This window comes from Agelaius tricolor, unplaced genomic scaffold (assembly GCF_023055355.1).
Source record: "Agelaius tricolor isolate 1412-34295 unplaced genomic scaffold, bAgeTri1.0.p SCAF_27, whole genome shotgun sequence".
Classification (NCBI taxonomy): domain Eukaryota; kingdom Metazoa; phylum Chordata; class Aves; order Passeriformes; family Icteridae; genus Agelaius; species Agelaius tricolor.
Window position 1 is genome coordinate 10,239,164 of NW_027269287.1, and position 19,793 is coordinate 10,258,956.

The window sequence follows — 19,793 nt, forward strand, 5'->3', positions numbered from 1 at the left end:
AAACTTCTGCTGCGCCATCCTCACATCTGGAACATATCTGCAAAGACCAGTATTCCTTTTGTGGCTTATATTCAGTAAGCAAACATTTTCTGTTTTATTTGATGTATACAGTGAAGTCATCTGATAGATACTAAAGAAACTTACTACCAATCTCTTTACTTCCTGTATTCCTACATATTTTGTGGTTAAAATTGCAGCTACGGAAATAAAATTTAGAATGTTTCTTTTCCCTCTAAAAATGTAAGCTTCTGAAAATATCCATGGCCCCATTTACACTATTAACAGGGATACTGGGAAATACACACTGAATTGTTATGCAGCTCTGTAAATTTTCTGGACAGGGAAATTGAAGGCAAAGCAGTACTTGGTGGCACAGCAAAATTCCATGTTAGATAATATAAACCAGTTTTTGCAATCAGGGAATTGGAAGGGTTCCATGCAGTTTATGTATTCCATGATAACGTTCAGAAACCTTTATTTCTGCCAGGATCTGTTGTGTCAGGGAAATCATAATTTCTTTTATCTTTCTTAGAAAATAAAATTATCCTTTCTGTGGCTTCACATGGGGCACAGAAACTCATTCATTAGTGCTATAATATCTCAGCCAGAGATGAAGAGCTCACTGTATGAGATGCAGGGTTTCTGTAGATAAAGCAGGAACTGCAAATTTACTGTCCTACAGGAATATCTCACACTAGTAAACTGCCTTTTCCAGGTATTGCCTATTTAGTCTCACCAGCAAACCAGCTAAGAAACTAATGGCTTGTGGCTATTTTTGTTGCTTGGTCTCTGCGTGTTGTCATGACACTGTCACCCTCAATACAGAATAGCCATATGTCTGCATCATCCATAGCAAAGCGGTCTGGGCATCCATGTCTCATCAGACTGTTTGAAAACTGTTGCAAAGGAAAAGTAGAAATTGAAGTTTAACATGGAGCAACAGTCCCCAGCATCAATATTGTTGCCACCCTATCAACTCACAAAACTTCCTTCTAAGGTCAGCATTTTCAGTTCAGAAGACATATAAGTGCATGTAAGACTCGCAGGCAATATTTTTATGGCCATGACTTGCATTACACAATTTTTCAGGATATACATCAATGGGAATAACCAAACTGAATTCTTGTTTTCTTAGAGTAACAGAATATCCATCTCAGTGATGAACTTTCTCCATAACTTGTGACTTTAATGTTTCAGAAGAATATCTATTATGTTAATGCCTTGCCAATACCTCCAAGAACTCTCTCTATAGTAGAAGAGTTCCAGGAAGTGAGCTACATTACACTTACACATTTCTGGTCTGAAACAGGGTAATGGCAGACCTTGGATTATATGAATGTGTGAATGAAGATGTCTATCTCAGCAGTTAAAACAATTACTCTCTTTTGGATGATCTTAACAAGTTTCTGCTAAGTCTACATGAAATCACATCTCTGCTTAAGTTCACAGTCTGTGATGTGCACAGCCCAGAGTTCTATAGGACAGTGTCTGGCATGTATCAGCCTGCTTACACGCTTTGTGATCTACAATTCATATTTACTCATCAATCTACAACTTTAACCACAGCGACTGCTAATTCAGGCAGCTAAATGTCCTAATGTACCAGTGTGAAACCTGTTGTGTAGGGGAAAAGAAACAGGTTTACTACCAAAACATTTTTGGTCATTTATTCCACTGGAAAATATGCACATTCTATTCCAAAATCTTGATAGTACTATAAGACTTAAACAGTATGTACTCATCTTTTTTTCTTTTTTTTTTTTAATGGGACAGAGCTGTGAGATTTACATAGCCTGTTCTCTCAGTCATTAAGGCTGTCTCAGCTGCCCAGTCTGGAAGAAAAGGTACCAGGTACAGGGAAAGCCAAACATTTACAGTAACTTACATCAATTGATGGCTCAATTGCAGAATTGCTGTCTTTCTTATAAGCACTGATTGTTTTGCTTGTTCCCTGCTTTTTACTAGACATTGAGTCTATGAAAAATCAAATTAAAACATGAACTGTTGCAGTGCTTGCACAATGAAGGAGAGGTAAAAATATTTGAAATTTTTCAATGAACATTCAAACTTCTCCCCTCATATTTCCTCATTTGGAATTCTCTTTCATATTCCTCAAAATAACAAACTACTAAAGTTATGCTTTCCCTAAACACAATTCCCTCTAATCTTTCTGTTCCTGAATTTTCTCTTACTTGGCCATCCCTCTTCTTCTGCAGTATGACCCACTGACTCACCTGCTCACTTTGATCTTTGTTATGCCTCCTCTTCAAACAGTTTTTCCCCTGTGTTAAAAAGTATTATTCCTTCCAAGAAAAAGGGAAATGCTTTCCCATCTTACCATTTTGACAATTTGCATAACTGACCTCCTTTCATGTTTTGTTTTATCAAACTCTCATTTTTATTTTCAGGGTAATTTTCTGCTGAAATATTTAAGTAGGCCTGGCCTAGCTAAATTATGAATGTCAACATGTACTCTGGAAGCAATTGCCTCTTTAGCCAAACCAAACTGTATTCTAAAAGAGAAGACTTTCAGGTTCCACTCACAATTGCATCTGTGTTATTTTTAGAAAAGGGAGAGTTTTTATTCTTACTTATATAACTGAGGTGCATAAAAAAAAGTTTATATGTCAGAGGTGATATTTATATTTCAGAGTGAAATTTAATTTACTGAAATTTATATTTCAGTGAAATTTAAAGACATTAAAAGATCTTCTGGAGGTAACTAAAAAAGGTCACTTCAAATATATTTTAAATCACCATATAGTTTCTCCTGATGTCATAATGAAATGATGATGGGAAAAAAATTGCATCTCTAAAAGCATGAATAATTTGCAGCATTCTTAGAGTGCTAAGTTTGTAATGTGAGCACACTTGGTGCTTTCTTTGCTCTCTTCACTCCTATCCTGATTTTTTTCCTTCATCTTCAGCTATCCATTGTCTAGTCAGCACGTACAGTGAATTTAAGGTTTAAAAAATATTTTTCTCCTTCATCTCTTGTCTCTTTCATGACACAGGGTAAAACATCTTTCTGTACAATTGTGCACATCAGTCTCCCTCTCCAAACAAATACATGCTAAAAATCTGACCATATTTCAGCTCTCCATACTCTGAAGTGGTCAAGGTTTACCATACTGTAAAAAAATTAATTTTCACATGTTACAGAATAAATACAAGTGCAGACTTGTGCCACATAGCTATTCCAATTTAATCCTGGCACCTTACAATTACCTCAAACAGAATAAGCTCTTCCATTTCTGTGGAATTTTCAGAATAAATCCTAGGGGGAAAAATTTCTGTGTTAGGAGGGAAAGACTTATTTTTTGCCTAGTAAAGGCATGAAAAGAGGAACTGGATATGCTGGTACTTTGAAAAAATATTTATGATCTGTCATTCATTTTACCAGACACTGCTTTAGACTATTTCAGAACAGTTTTTAGATTCGTTGCCATCCTATGGCCCGGGAAATTTACAGTTGATGATTATTGTCTGTTGCTCTTGCTTCTCATTCTAGGGATAAAATCAACTTTGCCCATGTGCAGTACAGACTTGTAGATACTGTCCAATGCATAGCAGCTCATATTGATGAAAGTTAATAATTTATACATCCACCTGAATATGGCAAGCTGTGACACAGTTATGATGGCTTAGGGAGCATTCTTTAAAGCAAAACAAAATTTGTGTTTTACTACTTGCTAATCTGGATGCTGGTTTTCCAGACACAGTCTGGTAAGTCTGTTTGATATTCTCTGCTCTCAAGTAAAATGCCGTTACCTGACTTTGCCTTTAGGAGCTCAATGCAATATCAGAAAAAATAAAAGAATGAATGAAACACATAAGACTAAACTGACCCTGCTGAGCCAGAAACTATGTAAAAGAAAAGAAAAGGAAAGAAAAAGTAATCTGTCAAACAAGGATGGAACAGATTATAAACAGAGCAAAGCAGTTTTAAAATAAGTGCTTTTGGTAGAGTGCAAGGTCAGATAATACTTTCGTTCTACTTCCGCCCAGCACCTCTCCAGCCTCCTCCCACCTTGCTTTCTATCCACCCGCTCTTCTTGACTCCATCTTCTTGGTTTTTACTTGCTTTCTACCTGCCCTGCCTGAAAATTAGGTTTCTGCCCTGCTGGACTGTGATTATTGCTGGCAACTATCACAGTGTGCTGTAATCCTGCTTGCAAAGGCTCAGTTTTAGCTCATTGATTTCCTGCCACATTTTCCTAGGCAGAATGAGGATGCAGTTAGTTTATTTTTCTGTAAGTTAATCCTGTTCACATTAAGATACTTCAGTAAAATCTGCAATGAGGTAGAACCTTCCCAGCTTTTTATTGCTGGGTTTGTTTGTTTGTTTGTGGTTTGTTGTTTTGTGGTCTGTTGATTTGTGGGGGGAGACTTGGGGGGGGGGGGGTGACAGGGGAGCATGTGTCTCCTCTTCCTTCTTTTAAGGGCAAACATTTTGCATTTTACTCAGGCAGGTTTTGTGGAGGGAAATAGGAAGTAATTTGTTTTAGCAAAAGGTTGACTGTCAGGTTCCAAGCACCTCCACCTGGATGGAGTCCTGCTGCCCCAGCTTTGAATGTATCTGCTACTGTATTTTGCAAGGAGACCACTATGGGCACATCAAAAGAATTCAAGACATTTAGCAAGAATCCAGTTGCCTATCAACTGCTTTGCAGCTTTTTGGGAAACCTCTACTGATGATTCATTTGCCTGTTTTCAGGTATGCCTTTCTGAAGATCTATCTCTTCAGTGCAGTGCAATAAAATTTTGTTTTTGTAAGGAATGGTAACCCCGGCTTCTGCTGTATTTGCAAAGAAAAAAAGAAAAATACTTTTTCTAAAAAATGTTTTCTGTTGAAAATCACAGTTGCTCACTGAGATGACTCAGAAAATTACCTGAAAAGGCTGTTTCAAGCCTATAAATAGTGTGAACACTGCGGAAAGAAAGGAGGAAATAGGAAAAAGACCATCCCCAAATTACCTGATGGGGTGGCAGAGGAGCAGAAAAAAAAAGAAGTTATTTTAAAATAATTGAGTTAATTTAAGTTAATTTAAAATAATTTAACACCAACAATTGAAAATACCAGCTACACAGAGGTAATAATCTGGACCCAAATCCCTATGGGAAAAAAAGAGTACTTGATTTTAGGGTTTCTTTTCTTCTTTGGATGTAAATTGGTTTTTGGCTCAAAAGAAAGTGGGGTATGGAGGGGTAGAGTAAATGGTAAATGGAAACAGCAGGGTAGTTGGTAGTTCTACTCTCTAACACTCTCTTTCATTATGTTCCTATGAAAAATAGGAAATGTTTTCATAGATACAATATGAAACAGAGCAGCACAAACAAAATTTCTTTTTAAACTTATCTTCCCTTTTTCACAGCAATACAGAAGAATGTCTAGTGGTAGTTTGACTAAATCTGCAACTCTTACCCACTGATTTCCTTTTGGTACGTGAGCAAGTCCTTAGCATATATTACTTTTAAATACAGGTTCCTTGGGATTTATTACTTTGTAGTGAAATGTCCTGGATTCCATATGCACACCTTCCTAGGTTGTTCTTCCTTCTGTATTTTTTTCTTCTAAAGTTGTGCAGAGGGTAAAACTCAACAGGCTTAAAGGGTCTGCAGTAGGTAGGTGTTCTTAGGCATTGTCTCTTCTCTGAAAGAACAAAGGCTTTTCTTTTTCTTAGCAATGAGCTATTAAATGCGTTTCTAAGGCTTTAATTTTCTGGTTTTTTGGCATCTACCAAGGTGGAAGACACTCATCAAGAAAGAGGTAGCTGGGAATAGAGCTTACTGACTGAGATATTTTCCTTTAGCACAGCATGTTTTGTAGTGCAGAAGCATCTGTATCCTATTTTAACAGGGTCCAGCCAATGTCCCCAGTGTGTTCCTTATCAGTTCTCTGCAGAGATTCACCCACCAATGTACTTGTAAGTTGCATTGGCAGGTTGTGACATACATTAATGACTCTTGGAGTTGACCACATTGGAAACCTGAAATCGTTACCTGTTAACTCAGGGGAAAGAAAACACCAGAACAAGAGGTCTCCAGCAATAGGTTTTTTTGGACCTAAAGATATTGGACATTTTTAAATGCAAATTCTGCATAAGTACTTTAGGACGTGTCTGCATTTCCTCTTGCCTCTGACTACAGAAATTAAAGGTTGCTACAAGTATTTTAAACCTTCCATGCTTGCAGAAAAATGTCTTTTATCAACCCATCAATATCTGGCACCAGGTAAAAAATCTCTCAGTGTCAAGCAATAACAGTGAGAGGCATCTATGCTGAAGGAGGGGTGGAGGCCACCCAGCCAGCTGCTGTGGATGGATAGCTCAAACAGCCCTGTGTCTGCAGATATCTATAGTGTAAAGTGGTTGATATGTTCTCAGATTTTCTGCTGTGTTCTGCTTTTCAGCCCAGGCTCCAGCCAGAGTGTTTATTTGGAGCTGGTTCTGTGTTCTCACTGACTGCCTCATGCAGTAGGGTTACCCTCAGTTACTCCTTCTTACTGAGTATCTGCCTGGACAAAAGTTCAGTTGCCTTAAACAGGAGGAGTGCCTCTGTCACAGAGAGCAAGCAGCTATGGATTGTGACAGTAAATCTAAACCATAAGAAGAGGCTGGACATATTTGTTTACTGCCTCTTTGCAGAAAATACAGAAATCCACAGTGCCAGCTGAGTCTTTGAGGTCCTAAACTCAGAGGATTTTGAAATCAAATTGAGCATTTGGTTGAGAGCCAGCTGAACATGAGCCAGAAGTTTGCCTAGGGGGCCAATAAGGTCAATGGCATCCTGGCTTATATGAGCAGCAGTGTGGCCAGCAGGACCAGGGCAGTGACTGTCCCCTGGTGCTCAGCCTGAGGTGAGAGTCACTCCCTGAGGCCTCACCTTGAGCCCTGTGTTTGGTTTTGGGTCAGAAGTTGTGTTAGGGGAGGTTCAGGTTGAATATTAGAAGAAGATTCTTCACTGAGAGAGTGTTTGGGCACTGGAACAGGCTCCCCAGGAAAGGGGTCCCAGTACTAAACCTGACAGAGTTCAAGGAGCATTTGGACAATATCCTCAGGTACATGGGTTGACTCTTGGGGTGTCCTGTGCAGGGCCAGGAGGTGTACTCAATGATCCTTGTGGATCCCTTCCAACTCAGGACATTCTGTGTTTCTGTGATAATGTGAGGTGCTGAGTCATGTCCAGACAAAGGCAGCAGAGCTGGGGAAGGGTCTGGAGCACAAATCTAATCAGGATCAGCTGGGGAAGCTGAAGGTGTTTAGCCTGGCACAAAGGAGCCTTATCACTCTCTAGAACTCCCTAAAAGTTGGTTGTGGTGAGGCAGGGATAAGTTTCTTCTCCCAGGTGGGAAATGCAGGTTTGGACTGGATATTAGGAAACAAATCTTCACTGAAAGGCTTGTTAAGCACTGGACCAGGCTGTCCAGGAAAATGGTTGAGTCACTGGAGGTATTTAAAAGAAGAATTGATGTAGCGCATGATTTACCAGTGGACTTGACAGTGCTGTGTTAACAGTTTAACTGGATGATCTTAGACATCTTTTCCAAACTAAAAGATCCTATGATTATGTGACTGTATGAAGTATCATATTTTTCCTTGGTTCTGTCTGAAATTCTAGTTCAATATCAGACATGACCCCAAAATTATAATTCTAATGTCAGTCTGTGCAATCTTTCAGTTTCCATCCTTTTTTTCCCCAAATATTTGTCTTCTCTATTTTGCTACTTGAATTATGCTAGGCCTCTTAAAAATAGTAAAGCAATAGTTGATGTGGAAGAACAGCCTTTTTATTCTAATGTAACTAATTTACGTATTTCCATTTTATTTTTAATACAGCAACACTTCATTCTTCCGGTGGGTTTATTTTTCTGATGCATGCAGAGAAGAGGGTTAAAAAAGAAATTGGAAGTTTAAGGTTATATGTGGTCCAATGTCAGAAAAGTACTTTCTTTAATTTTCCTGTGGTGATAAGCTGTTCAGTGCTTGCAATTTATATCATTACTTTTTATTAAGTTGGGAGTTCACCAATCGTGTGTTTAGTTTGTGATGTTGTTTGTTCCTCCTCCAAACTGTGTTGTCCATTATATTCAGTCCCCAATGTGCAGACTGCCTCTCCTGACACCTAAAGACAGAGAAGGACATTTTGCCATTTCATGCTCCTTCCAAGTTTGTCATCTGTGGCAGGGGAAGCCCATCATGACCATGTAGAGCAGAGGGTCTGGTCTCATCAGCTCACCTACTGACTGGTGAGACATACATAGAGATAGTGTTTTGAGATGAGACATACATAGAGATGTGTATTTCTATTCACATTACCTATGGGCAGAGTACCTGCATTGCCAGGAAAGCTTCATTGCCAGTCATCATGGAAATAGAAAAAAAATGGAAAATTATAATGAAACATTTCTTTACAAGAATGTGATCAAACCCAGGATCAACCCTGATCAAATCCATGCTCCTATAAAGGTGGTTGATGTTCCATGCTTGTCAGTGTTTAGGAGGCATTTGGACAATGCCCTTAGTACCATGCTTTAACTTTTGGCCAGCTCTGCATCAGGCAGTTGGACTAGATCATTGTTGAGGGTCCCTTCCAACTGAAATAATCTATTCTGTTACTATTCTATTCCTATTCCAATTCTATCCTATTCTATTCCATTCTGAACTTGTGGTCTGGGGATAGACATCGAGTAGTTTGCCAGAAATATCTGTATATTCCAGAGAGAGAGAGAGAGAAAACACTTCATTAAAGTATCATTTATGCTTTGTATCAAGAGCTCTGTGAAGGATCAAATCAAGTCTAACTTGGAAATAGTGTACTTTAGCTGGGGAGGTTGCCTAACATAAGTAATGTCTTACATCACCTAACTCAATTGACTAATTGAGCTAAGCCAGTTTCCTATTCCTTTATCCAGTTTGCTTTTTAGCCTCTAAGATGCTGTTCTACTGTCACTGCTACCAAAACCTCTGAAACTCTAGGATCAAATGAAGGTAGAATAGGTGCTAAAGGAGGGCTGCACTGGATTTCCTGGGATACACTCTACAGCACTTTTCAGTGTCAGACTGGAGCTTATCACTGAAGTTTTGCCTTGTCCTTCAGACCTTGTATCTCTCCTTCTTCTGTGACAGTAGACAGTACTTGGTGCCCTGATGTTTGCTCAATATCAGATGCTGTTGCAGTTCAGCGCTGTATGAGTAGGAATCTAGGAACATGGAAACAACAGATGTTGCTCAATATGAATATAAAAAATGCTTATGTAATTCCTAATTAAAGGTGTCACTTATTCTAAAAAAAAAAAAAAAAGGAGTTGAGGCAGTCCATACCAGCAAAAGAAAAAACAGACAACAAGTGCTCAGATCAAAATGATGACATAGTTTTCATGGGTAAAAGAAAGGCACAAGTAAAACGCTGCAATCTGTGTTGCTTGATAAGACGCAGAGATTCAAAAAAAGCTATTGCTATGGCAACAAAAGGAGCAAGGGGATTTACACTTCTGTATGTTTCAATGCAGTCTTAACCAAGAGTGACTCTGGCAAGAAGGAACAGCTGCACATTCATTCTTATAATTTATGGATTGTGAATCTCACCTCACTGCCTCAGAGCCTATAACTTAGAGCTATAGGTCATTGACCATACATGGCTGAAGATGTTCCCAGACCTGTTAGAAGCATAATTCTTAGATTATTTATCAAAGGCTTTCCTGTATAGAATCTCAAGGTTGAATAGGTTTCTAATATCACTTGAAAATATTTATTCTATTCCATATACCATCAATTAGGTCCGCACTCATAGGACACCTAAATCTTTCTTGTAATCTGTTGAGAACATTAAGTCTAATGTCACTCTAATACAGGAACATTCCTTCATCTCTAGTTTCACCCTGTAAGTGTCACTGAGTGCTTTTTTTCAATATGAAGATTAATACAATTTCTATCTTACCAAATTTTATGTCACAAAATATACTGTGTGTTAATCCAATTTAATTAGTTCCTCATAAAGCAAATAAAGTAAGGTTATCTCATAGACATCAGGACATTTTAAGATTCAAATCACGTTGCCCTAATTTAAGTTGTTTTTCTTTAATTACTCTCGTTTTAATAATGGTATTGTCTATTAATATTGCAGATCACAGTTTTTCGAATGGGATCAGAAGGACACCAGGATATTGATTTAGCTATCCTGACAGCACTACTAAAAGGTAACAGAGTTGAGTGAATCTATATCAATCCATTTTGTGTCTCTGGTGTCCTGAAACCTGCATTTATTGACATATCTATCAAGATGATAAATCTATACTGTGAAACTGAAGTATGCTTCTTGCTCTAATTGCTTTATACAAACCCAGCTCTTTCTTTAATGTTTAAACAGCTACTGTTTTTCCTTTCTGAATTTTTATTCTCCACAATCACTGATGTGTCACAAGAAATACCAGTGGTGACCCCCAACACCAGTTACTTGAGAAGCTCAGTATTCACGAGAAGCCAAAGAACTCCTCAGACTCAGATTACCTTGGTAGCTAAAACATCCATTTAGATAAAGCTGGCTCTATTGACAAAGTAAGATGTTACCTGTAGTCATCCCTAGAAAGTCTGGAAGTGGTGTGAGGTTCCTTTCAGCCTCCACTTGTAGATTTAAGAGCATAGCTATTGGGATGGTTGGCCTTTTAATCTTTAATCTGGCTTGTTTTTACATCATTCTAAGCCATTACATGTTACACTTCTGCTCTTAAAATGTTGACTTTAAATTTGCTATTGCTACAGTTCATGATAGACCCTGATCTATATTAATTAAAAAATTAGTTCAAAACAAGAATCAAGAATTTCATCTATCACCAAATTTCTCTTTTGTTCCTTGGAAATAATATAATTGTAGGTTTCATTTTTATCTTAAATGTAACTGAATCCTTCATTACCTTCAGTGTGAAGGTATTCTCTTCACATTTGCTTTTAAGACAATCCCTGAAAGTACTGCTCTTGTTTTCTATTAATAAGGCAAAGAATGTCTTAGAGTTGTGATTCCGCTTTTTCTAAATGTGTTTTCAAGATCTGTATCCCAACACAGATCCCTGGAGTCTTCTGAAAACTGACTCTTGGAAGCTGAAGAAAATAAGTCACATGCCTGTGAGGGACTGTTTTCTATTTGAAATGTTCTTTTGCAGTATTTACATGAGCAACTGTTTTAGTGGTTGCTGTCTCACTATATGAGCAGTCCTCCCTGGTCTGGAATATCCATTTTGCAAGTACTTAATTGGTGCTGTTGGCCTCTTAGTAAAACAAAGTTTCCTTTTCTCTTGATGTTGAGAACGCAAGTCATCATAAGAAACTTTTATTAGCTCAGGAGGTGTCTGGATCTGTGTAAGTACTTCTGACATCTCCTTTCATGCTTGTCTGAGAACCTTGATTTAAAAATCTGCTGATGGCAGTAACATTTGTTTCTTGCTCAAGAAAGAGCCAGAGGAACTAAGACTTACACCTCATCTTCCCTGCTCCTCTGGACTTTCTGATTATGAAGGTACTCAGTGAAGATCAGATTCATCAGGCGCCTCTGGCTCATGTAAGCCTCCTGATCACAAGGTGTTTAATCAATATGTGCAAAGACGAGATCTGTTGTCTCAGCCAAGTCAGTTGTCCTTGTTCACACCGTGTCTTTGTACAGGTGTTCTGGCCCACCTAGAAAGAAATACTGATTTTCTGAAAATATACCTCACTAGCCTGATGGATACTTGGGTTTTTCATCAAAGGCTAGGGTAGCAATGCTGAACCACTTGTCTATTGCTTTTTAATAAGTAATTTATTTATAATAGGTAAAATAAATAGATTTTTTTTTTTCCTTTTGGAATTTTCATGACATTGAAATTGTCGCGGCATTAGAGTTTCCACAGCATTGAAAACTTACTTCCTACAGTTTATTGTCTCTAAAATTAAAGAAAAATAATAATTTTAATCAGTAAATTAAGAGATTTGAAGACTGAGTCTGAGTTATCTTGACATTCATAAATTTAAATTTAAGAATTCATCTCTTCCTACTCTCAAGTACTGTGTAAAAAAAAGGAGCAGAGCAATGTATGAAACTGGTAAGTGAATACCAGTAACTTTTTTTCAGTCTTCTTGATGAGGAAATTGCAGCTTTTGGTAGTGCAAGAGGATGGTCATCATCAGCTAATGACCATCCCACCCGTGCGTGAGTGATTTGGTCATGGAGGAGTGGGACAAGGGTTTGGAAACACAAAATATCACTTCCTATTTGCTGTGTAAAATTTGTGATGAGCTAATCTCTTTTTAAACCCACACCAGACACACTGGCCAATTCAGGAGTTCTCCTGTACAGCATATTCCACAAGCCCCAAACCCAGCACCATATATTATTTCTTTGTTTGTTTTCACAAGGCTCTTGTTTAATCTTGTCAGCAAGATTTATCTTTCTTGGAAGTGATCTTCAATAAACTACAGAATGGCATCCAAACTGGTTATCAATTTACATTGCATGGATGTCACAACAGCATATGGTTTGCAAATTCTTTTTTTTTTTAATGTTGAGAGACACAAATGTGGGAAGTAAGTTTCCAAAGGCATGAGTTTATAGCAGGCAAGTTTATCAATACAGTTTAACTGTTTGTGCTCTCTTAACTTGAGCAGTTGGAACTCACACCATAATGGATTTTGTCCTTTTGCAGCTGCTAGTGAAGCAGAAGGCATATGACAGGGAAGTTAAAGACAGCATATGGAGATGGTCTAAAAAAACACTTGTTTTGAAGTGGCTTCAAAGATCCTAGTTCACGAAGCTGTTGCAATGTCTGGAGCAGACTAGTGCCAGCAATTTTTCAGATGGTGCTCCAGAAGCCTCCCCAGTACTACTGTCAGCACTGGGAAAGGGAGAGGTGCTGTGTGGTATGTGCATACAGTGATATTACTGCCATGTACCTGCTGGGGTAAACCATGCTAGGCTGCAGCAGAGCTGAAGTTCTGCCTACTTTCCAGCCTGTGAGTAAGTCATGATTCATGCTCACTGAATAGCCATCATGTAGTATCAGATGGTCAAGGATAGTCTGCCAACCATAAAATCAAAGACACAAAAAGGTTTCAGAGTTAGGTCAGCTATCTGGTTACTGCACTTGTAGCTGTTTTTGCTATCTGCTTTTATATTGTCAATTGGTTTCCTAATTGCCAGGATGGTTCTGTAGCAAATGCTGTGGAAAGGCAGCCTTTGCACTAGAGAGCTGCTGAAACAGGAGATAGCATTGGACCTGTAGAGACACTGAGCAAAAAGTTAATTTGTTTTTTCATTTTCCCTAATCTAGTTCTTTTCTTTAGATGTTGATTCAAAGAGGAGACTGACATGCTTATGTGCACTGTGGAAATTGATATCCCACAACCATTTCTGTCTAGGTAGATGTTTCATGTCATTTCATCTTTCCAGATACCTGAGCACCAAGATCATAGGCTATTCCAGGAGAATCCTTTAGGGGTTTATGTTGGTCACAGTAAGCTTTAGCCAGTACATAAAAGCCTGTAGTAATAAGTACATAAAAGCTCTTCAGTAATCCTGCAAGTGCACAGCACTCATTGTCTGATGTGTACCCTGGCTCCCCGAGGAGATAGCGTTGAGTTTATAGTCCCAGGCTGTATCATAAAGGAGTTATTACATTTTCAGTCCAAAATATTGTGTAGACAATGTGACTTTTTACCAAAAGAGTCTATGCAAGCACTGCTGGATGGCAGCCTAAGAACATAAAATTAACATCTGCAGGAACTAACAGCTGTCCCAGCAGTCTATCTATATCCAGTGGTATCTATACCAAGATAAAATACTGCCAAAACAATGTATTGCATCCCAACTGCAACTTTTCTTCTAGGAGCAGATGAAAAGAAGGGTCACACTGCAGATGTTGTCATAGTCTCAAAACATTCTTTTGAGGAACATATCTTAGAATCAGCCAGACACCAGAATACTGAGTAAATATTACAGAGACATTAGTCATATTACCCAAAACATTATTTAATGCAATAAGTATGATATGGTAATTAAAATAATACAATGCAATAGGTTATTAACTCTACCTTATGTATTTCCCAAATATCCTTTGGCTTTGATTTGAGCAAGTTACAGTGACACTCATGAGTGACAGGCATCCCCAGAGAGGTCACATTTTGGATTCTTCCTGCTGACTCAAGTCCATATTCTATGGCACTAAATGCAGTCAAGGAAATGATTGAAAGCAGACTGTACCTTAAAAAGGCCATCTCATATTTTTTCTGGGGAGTTTTTCTTATATGAGTGGAATCATTCATACTTCTTAATCGTGGGTAGAATTCTACCTAAAATAGCCTGAATACTTCCTTTTTCATGTGAGACAAAGGTCATCAGTTCTATCCTAGAATAAAATCAATTAAAAGGTATCCACAGCCCTTATGCTGCTCTGTACAAACATTCATAGCTTTGATTTTCCTTCTCCTCTTAAGTAAAATCAGTGTTATCCACATTCATCTGAAAACCCCTCAGAGAAGACAGGAAAGAGGAGAAGGAAGCAAGGGCTTTCCAGCAAGAAACTGTACTGTGGAAGCACTCATCCAACCAAATGCACCAGAGCCCCAGGATGCACATCCATAATCAACACCCTAGCTGATAGGCTGCTTCAGACCTGGAGTACAACATCCCCTTGAGAAGCCACACATTTCCTTCTACTGCCAGATACCTGCAGTGCTCTATGAGACAATGAACTCAAACATTGTGGCAGCAAGCGCTGAGAAGAGCATCAACTCTGGGTCTGCACATGCGCCAACAGGAAAACTCGGCCACTGCTGGCAGCCTTAAGCACAGTGAAGGGAGATGGGAAGGGCACAGGCTGGACCACGGCTTGCTTTCCCCTCTGCTCAGTATTTGGAGCAATCAGCATGCTCAAAGAAAACAATTTTGGTGAATGGATGAGCAGGCACCACCTCATGCCCCATGCCAGCCGTTCCTTCCTGTGATCAAATGCACCAGAAGACCCTCTATTTATCTGCCAGCTGAATCTTTTCTAAAGCATGAAAAGGGCCAGGACTGCTAGGGTCAGTTGCCACGAACTGGAGATCACTCCCTGTTAGGGCTCAGAGGTTATTTACCTCAGTGATTTAGCTTGACTTCTGCCTCAAGTAGGGGAAGTGTAAACAACCCCCTTCCCTCCCCAAGTCCGTCTGATCCGCTCTTGATCCAAAATTATTTCTAACTAGATGGCACCTCTGGCTACCCCTATCATAGGCTGTTGTAGGAAAATCAGGAACTGGAGCTCCCTCATCACATGTGTGAAATGTTGTCAGGCTGTGGAATCACTGTCACTGCCCCCAGGTTTTAGAGTTCACCCATGTGTTTCCTCCATGGCTCACCAAAAACCTTGACTAAGCACCTGCTAAAGCTCTCACTTCTCCTACAGGCACATGATTGGGAAGGAAGAGATCTGATGAGAACATCTCTTGTTTGCTTCACAAGGGGGGAGAACATTATTTGCTCTCTGTGTTTAATTTATACTATCATACTCACTGCAGGTATTTTTTTTTCTGTTTTTATAAATAAATCTTGGGATGTAGAAATGTAGAGACATTTTTGCCTTTCCCAAAGGTAAATATTTTCTGTTCTTGAATGCTGCATATTGCTTGTGTAAGACGCTCCAAAAGTTTCAGATGTTGTTGGCATCCCCCCTGAGGTCTCTTGTGAGAGCTCTTGTTTGTGTTGCAGTACATAGCAATGAGAAGTTGTGTCTTATGAAAAGGGGCATTCCTGATACATCTTAGCCACAGAAGTCACAGAAGTATTTTTACTTCTTTTTACCTTCTTCATTTGTTTCAATTCTATTCTCTTCCTGCATTGTCTACCTTTTTATCAGAGCTCATTTCTGTATGAATGTGATTTGGATGATTCACAATTCACCATCTCCCAAACAATTACTGTAGGTATTGACAAGGAATTGGCCATATCAGCAGTAAACTGACTTCAAAGTTGAGAGTTGTGAAATTAAACTATAGGCTAAGCTCCACAAAGTTTTTTATTAAGGTCTTCACAGAGAATTTCAGCAGCCAGCTTTATGTTTTCATTGCCTCCAATTTCAGAGTCCACTTTCAACTGGAACAGTGTATGGGTTTGAATTGTACTGAAATAGGGACACAAATGCTTTGAAGTAATGAAAAGCTTTTATTTATTCTCACTCCATGATATCAGTATAAGAATTAATAAACACAAAACAACAGTAGAGATATGAGGTCTTTAAAAAATAAGCCCTTATACAATCACCTAACCACTGCAAGCAGATATGTAGTTAAAAGTCAAAGAGCCCTTTATTTATTTGGTTGATCAGTTCATTCAGGCCAGTTCTCGCTTTGACATTGAAGCACAAATGCTGTTTTATTATTACAAGTTAGCTGAGAACTGTGAAATAAAAAAGCACAGCAGGACAGGAATGTCTCACAATGTCCATTAAAACTGCAGGGAAAATCATATCCTCCCTTCCAAAAACAAAGAGCTCCGAATCCATCTTATCATCTGCATAGTTTCTCATTTAATTTGGATATATTATACCTTGACACAAGCTTTATAGAATGCTTACTTACATGGGTATTTCATATGTGAAGGGAAATTTGTCCCACCAGGATGCTTCAGTACAAGTAGGGGAGAAACTCCCTCCTATGCTTCTTATCCAGCTGGAATGTGTAAGATGCCAAAAACATGAAGAACTACTGAAATCAATGGTGTCTGTATGAGTTGAATCTTCTTGTAATTGCCAGAGGCATGTATGTTTGTGTGTGTGTCTGTGTGTGTGTGTGTGTGTGTGCACGTTTATGTGGTACATGTGGGGGTGTGTGTATTCCTGCAGTTCCATCTGTATCCTGGCTTGTTCTCTTGCTTCACATTCAGTAGGAGAGAAACCAAAAATTGCCTCTTCTGATATCACCTGTATCTGCAGTATTTTGAAGGGAATTATGAGGAAATATTTAATGTCTGTAAGACAATCTGAGAACTAGAGATGCAGATTTGAAAACAGATTTTTTTTTTTTTTTTTTACAGGTGAAATGGAAGGTTTCGTTTTGTTTTAATATGAGATCAGTTGCAGAAATCACATGGACATCTGTGAGACTCTTCACAAAGAGGAGTTACCAGGGCATACTGAGCCTAATCTCTTGTTTCTTTTTTCTCCTGCTCTCCTCCCTGCTCCCCTGTCTGTGAACACAGGAGCGAACGCATCTGCTCCCGACCAGCTGAGCCTAGCACTAGCCTGGAACAGAGTGGACATCGCCCGCAGCCAGATCTTTATTTATGGGCAGCAGTGGCCGGTACAGTATATATATGTGTATATACACACAGCATCTTCTGTTAGAAACACTTTGCACCCTACAGAGTACTAAATCCATTCTCTTTGCAGTGGTGGTTTTAGTGTGGTTTGAAATACACTGGGTCGTGCCAAGCACACGGTTCCCAGGCACAGTAGCTGAAGGCAGGCACAGTTGCAGAGAGGTTAATGTGTTCTATTGTCCAAGGAAATGGTGACATCTAGCGATGCCTTAACAGTAGGACACCATACCGCTGAGAAAACGGGAAGTACCAGAGTTATGCTACCAAACATGACTCTGCAAGCTGAGGAAAACGAGTATACAGCCGTATTTTAGTGCTAGACTATAAATTCAAGGAAAGTCAAAACTTCTTTTTTCTCTTCAAGCAGCACGCTTTTATATGCAAATACTGAATGTGAGGTGAAGGTTTGACATAAAAAATACACCATACAAATGTTGGAGGTCAGGTAGACTGCAGGAGCTGATCAGCAGTGTCACCAGGAATGGGCTGTGGCTCCAGACCTCTGGTGGTGTTAATTCTGCTCCCACTGCTGCTCTGCATCGATCTGCCTGCTCAACATCTGCACCGTCCTGTGCTTCAGTTGCTCCCTGGCTAATACCATTCTCAGGGAGCACCAGGGGTGTGGATTCTCTTCAGGAGTGGGAGGACTGTAAATAGAGGACTTATTGAATACTGTGTCAGGCAGAGAAGGAAAAGTCAACTCCTTGATTGTGCTACAGCTTTTACAGGTGCAGAAGTCACACAGAAAAAAAAAAAAAAAAAAAAAAAAAAAAAAAAAAAAAAAAAAAAAAGTCTACATCCTTACCTGTATCTCCTTAAAGTCCAACTTATTCACTCAGGAGTTTCAGCTGGACCATATTAGTCACTGCTGTGACACTTGTTTCATCACTGTCATTAAAATTTCACATGCTATCATTACATGAGCATTTACAATTCCCCATGGAAAAATTATAACAATGGGAAAAGCTTCTGTTGAAGTATCCTTGCTTTAAATGTAACTTTCTACAGCTTGCTACCCCTAAAAGCTAGTAAAAAATCCTTGCCTTTTCAGTCACGGATTGAGCAGGACTATTTATTTTGTCTTTGATATTGGGCATAAGTACGCGTCAAAACACGGGAGGGATTTTAATGGCATTGAACGGTCTTCACTGTTATCTCTTCATCACCACATCATAGCAAAAATTTGAACAAATTCTGCAAACTGCAAACATTTTTGAAGCTAAAAGCTGGAAGGATGAGATAATTTCTCATCCTCCTAATTCTGCCTGACCTCCAAGAGTTAAGAAGGAGAGGGTTTGTGTAAGAAGACCTCTTGCATTTGGGCCTTCAAAGGAATGCAAATTATGAAGCTATTTCTGTTTCCTGGGTACTCAAATTTCCCTGATGTTCCATATCACAAACACAAGAAAACTCTAGAAAGGACAGAATTAAAGTCATTATGTGTGCACATAACAAGTGTATCTAATATAAATAAAATGTTTGACAGGAAAAGAAATAATTATAATACTGACATGGTGAAGGTAGAGATATGGTCTCCAGTTTACTGGATTCCAGTTCTTTTGTCCTAGAGTATTTTAACCAGCATTCTAATATTCCTTTTTGAAATGCAGCCCTGAATTAGAAAAATTGTTACAGATTAAAACCGTGATTATTCCATTTCAAGCTTAGAAGAGAAACCCTCAGAATTTTGTCAGTCCCTCTGCTTGTGCTGGAGTGACTGAACCAGCTGGATGTAGCCTGCCACGCCCAGGAACAGCTTCAATTAATCACTTGCTTTGCAGGTGGGCTCCCTTGAGCAAGCAATGCTGGATGCACTGGTGTTGGACAGAGTGGATTTTGTGAAATTACTCATAGAAAATGGAGTAAGCATGCATCGTTTTCTCACCATCTCCCGGCTAGAGGAATTGTACAATACGGTAGGGCCAGCCTAAGGCAAATTTTCTGTCTCTATATTCACTGTTCTAGCTCCCACTTGTATTGTAATGGCATGATGATGATGATGCACCAGGCAGTCAACACCTGCTGCAGAAATTTTTCATTAGTCCATATTGTCTCTCTTGCTTGTCTCTCATATAGTGTGACATGCTGTGCCTTGCCCACATAATCTGCTGTATGGATTTTGTAAAGATACAAAATAAGCCTGACAAAGTGCCAGCTAATTTCTTGTCATTGTAATTCCAATATGACAAACCTAAGATTTAGGCAGGTGGTACGGGCTGGAAGACAGTCACTGGCAATTTAGGACTGATACAGTGGTGTTGTATGACTCCTGACAATATGGTTTCAGAAAAATCTTCCAACTCTTAATCAGTCTCTGTTAGAATGAAGGGCTTCCCCATGCCCCCACTGAGTTCCAAAAATTAGACCTTTGACTTTTAAAAAACTGTTTGAAAGTTTTTAATCCTTACAATTAAAGTGAATATAAAACTGCACAAATTAAGTCTGCTTCTGAATTCTCAAATGCAAAATACATT

General features: G+C 39.0%; 1 protein-coding gene across 9 annotated transcripts in view; it reads left to right on the forward strand.

The window, feature by feature from the left end:
• Window positions 1-19,793, forward strand: part of TRPM3 (transient receptor potential cation channel subfamily M member 3) — a 413,447-nt gene that overhangs the window by 330,739 nt on the left and 62,915 nt on the right. For all 9 annotated transcript variants that reach the window (XM_071448697.1, XM_071448692.1, XM_071448696.1 and 6 more), the window contains exons 9-11: window positions 10,126-10,198; window positions 17,200-17,300; window positions 19,101-19,235. In XM_071448697.1, the coding sequence (XP_071304798.1) occupies window positions 10,126-10,198; window positions 17,200-17,300; window positions 19,101-19,235 (309 nt within the window). The remainder of the gene's footprint in view (window positions 1-10,125; window positions 10,199-17,199; window positions 17,301-19,100; window positions 19,236-19,793) is intronic.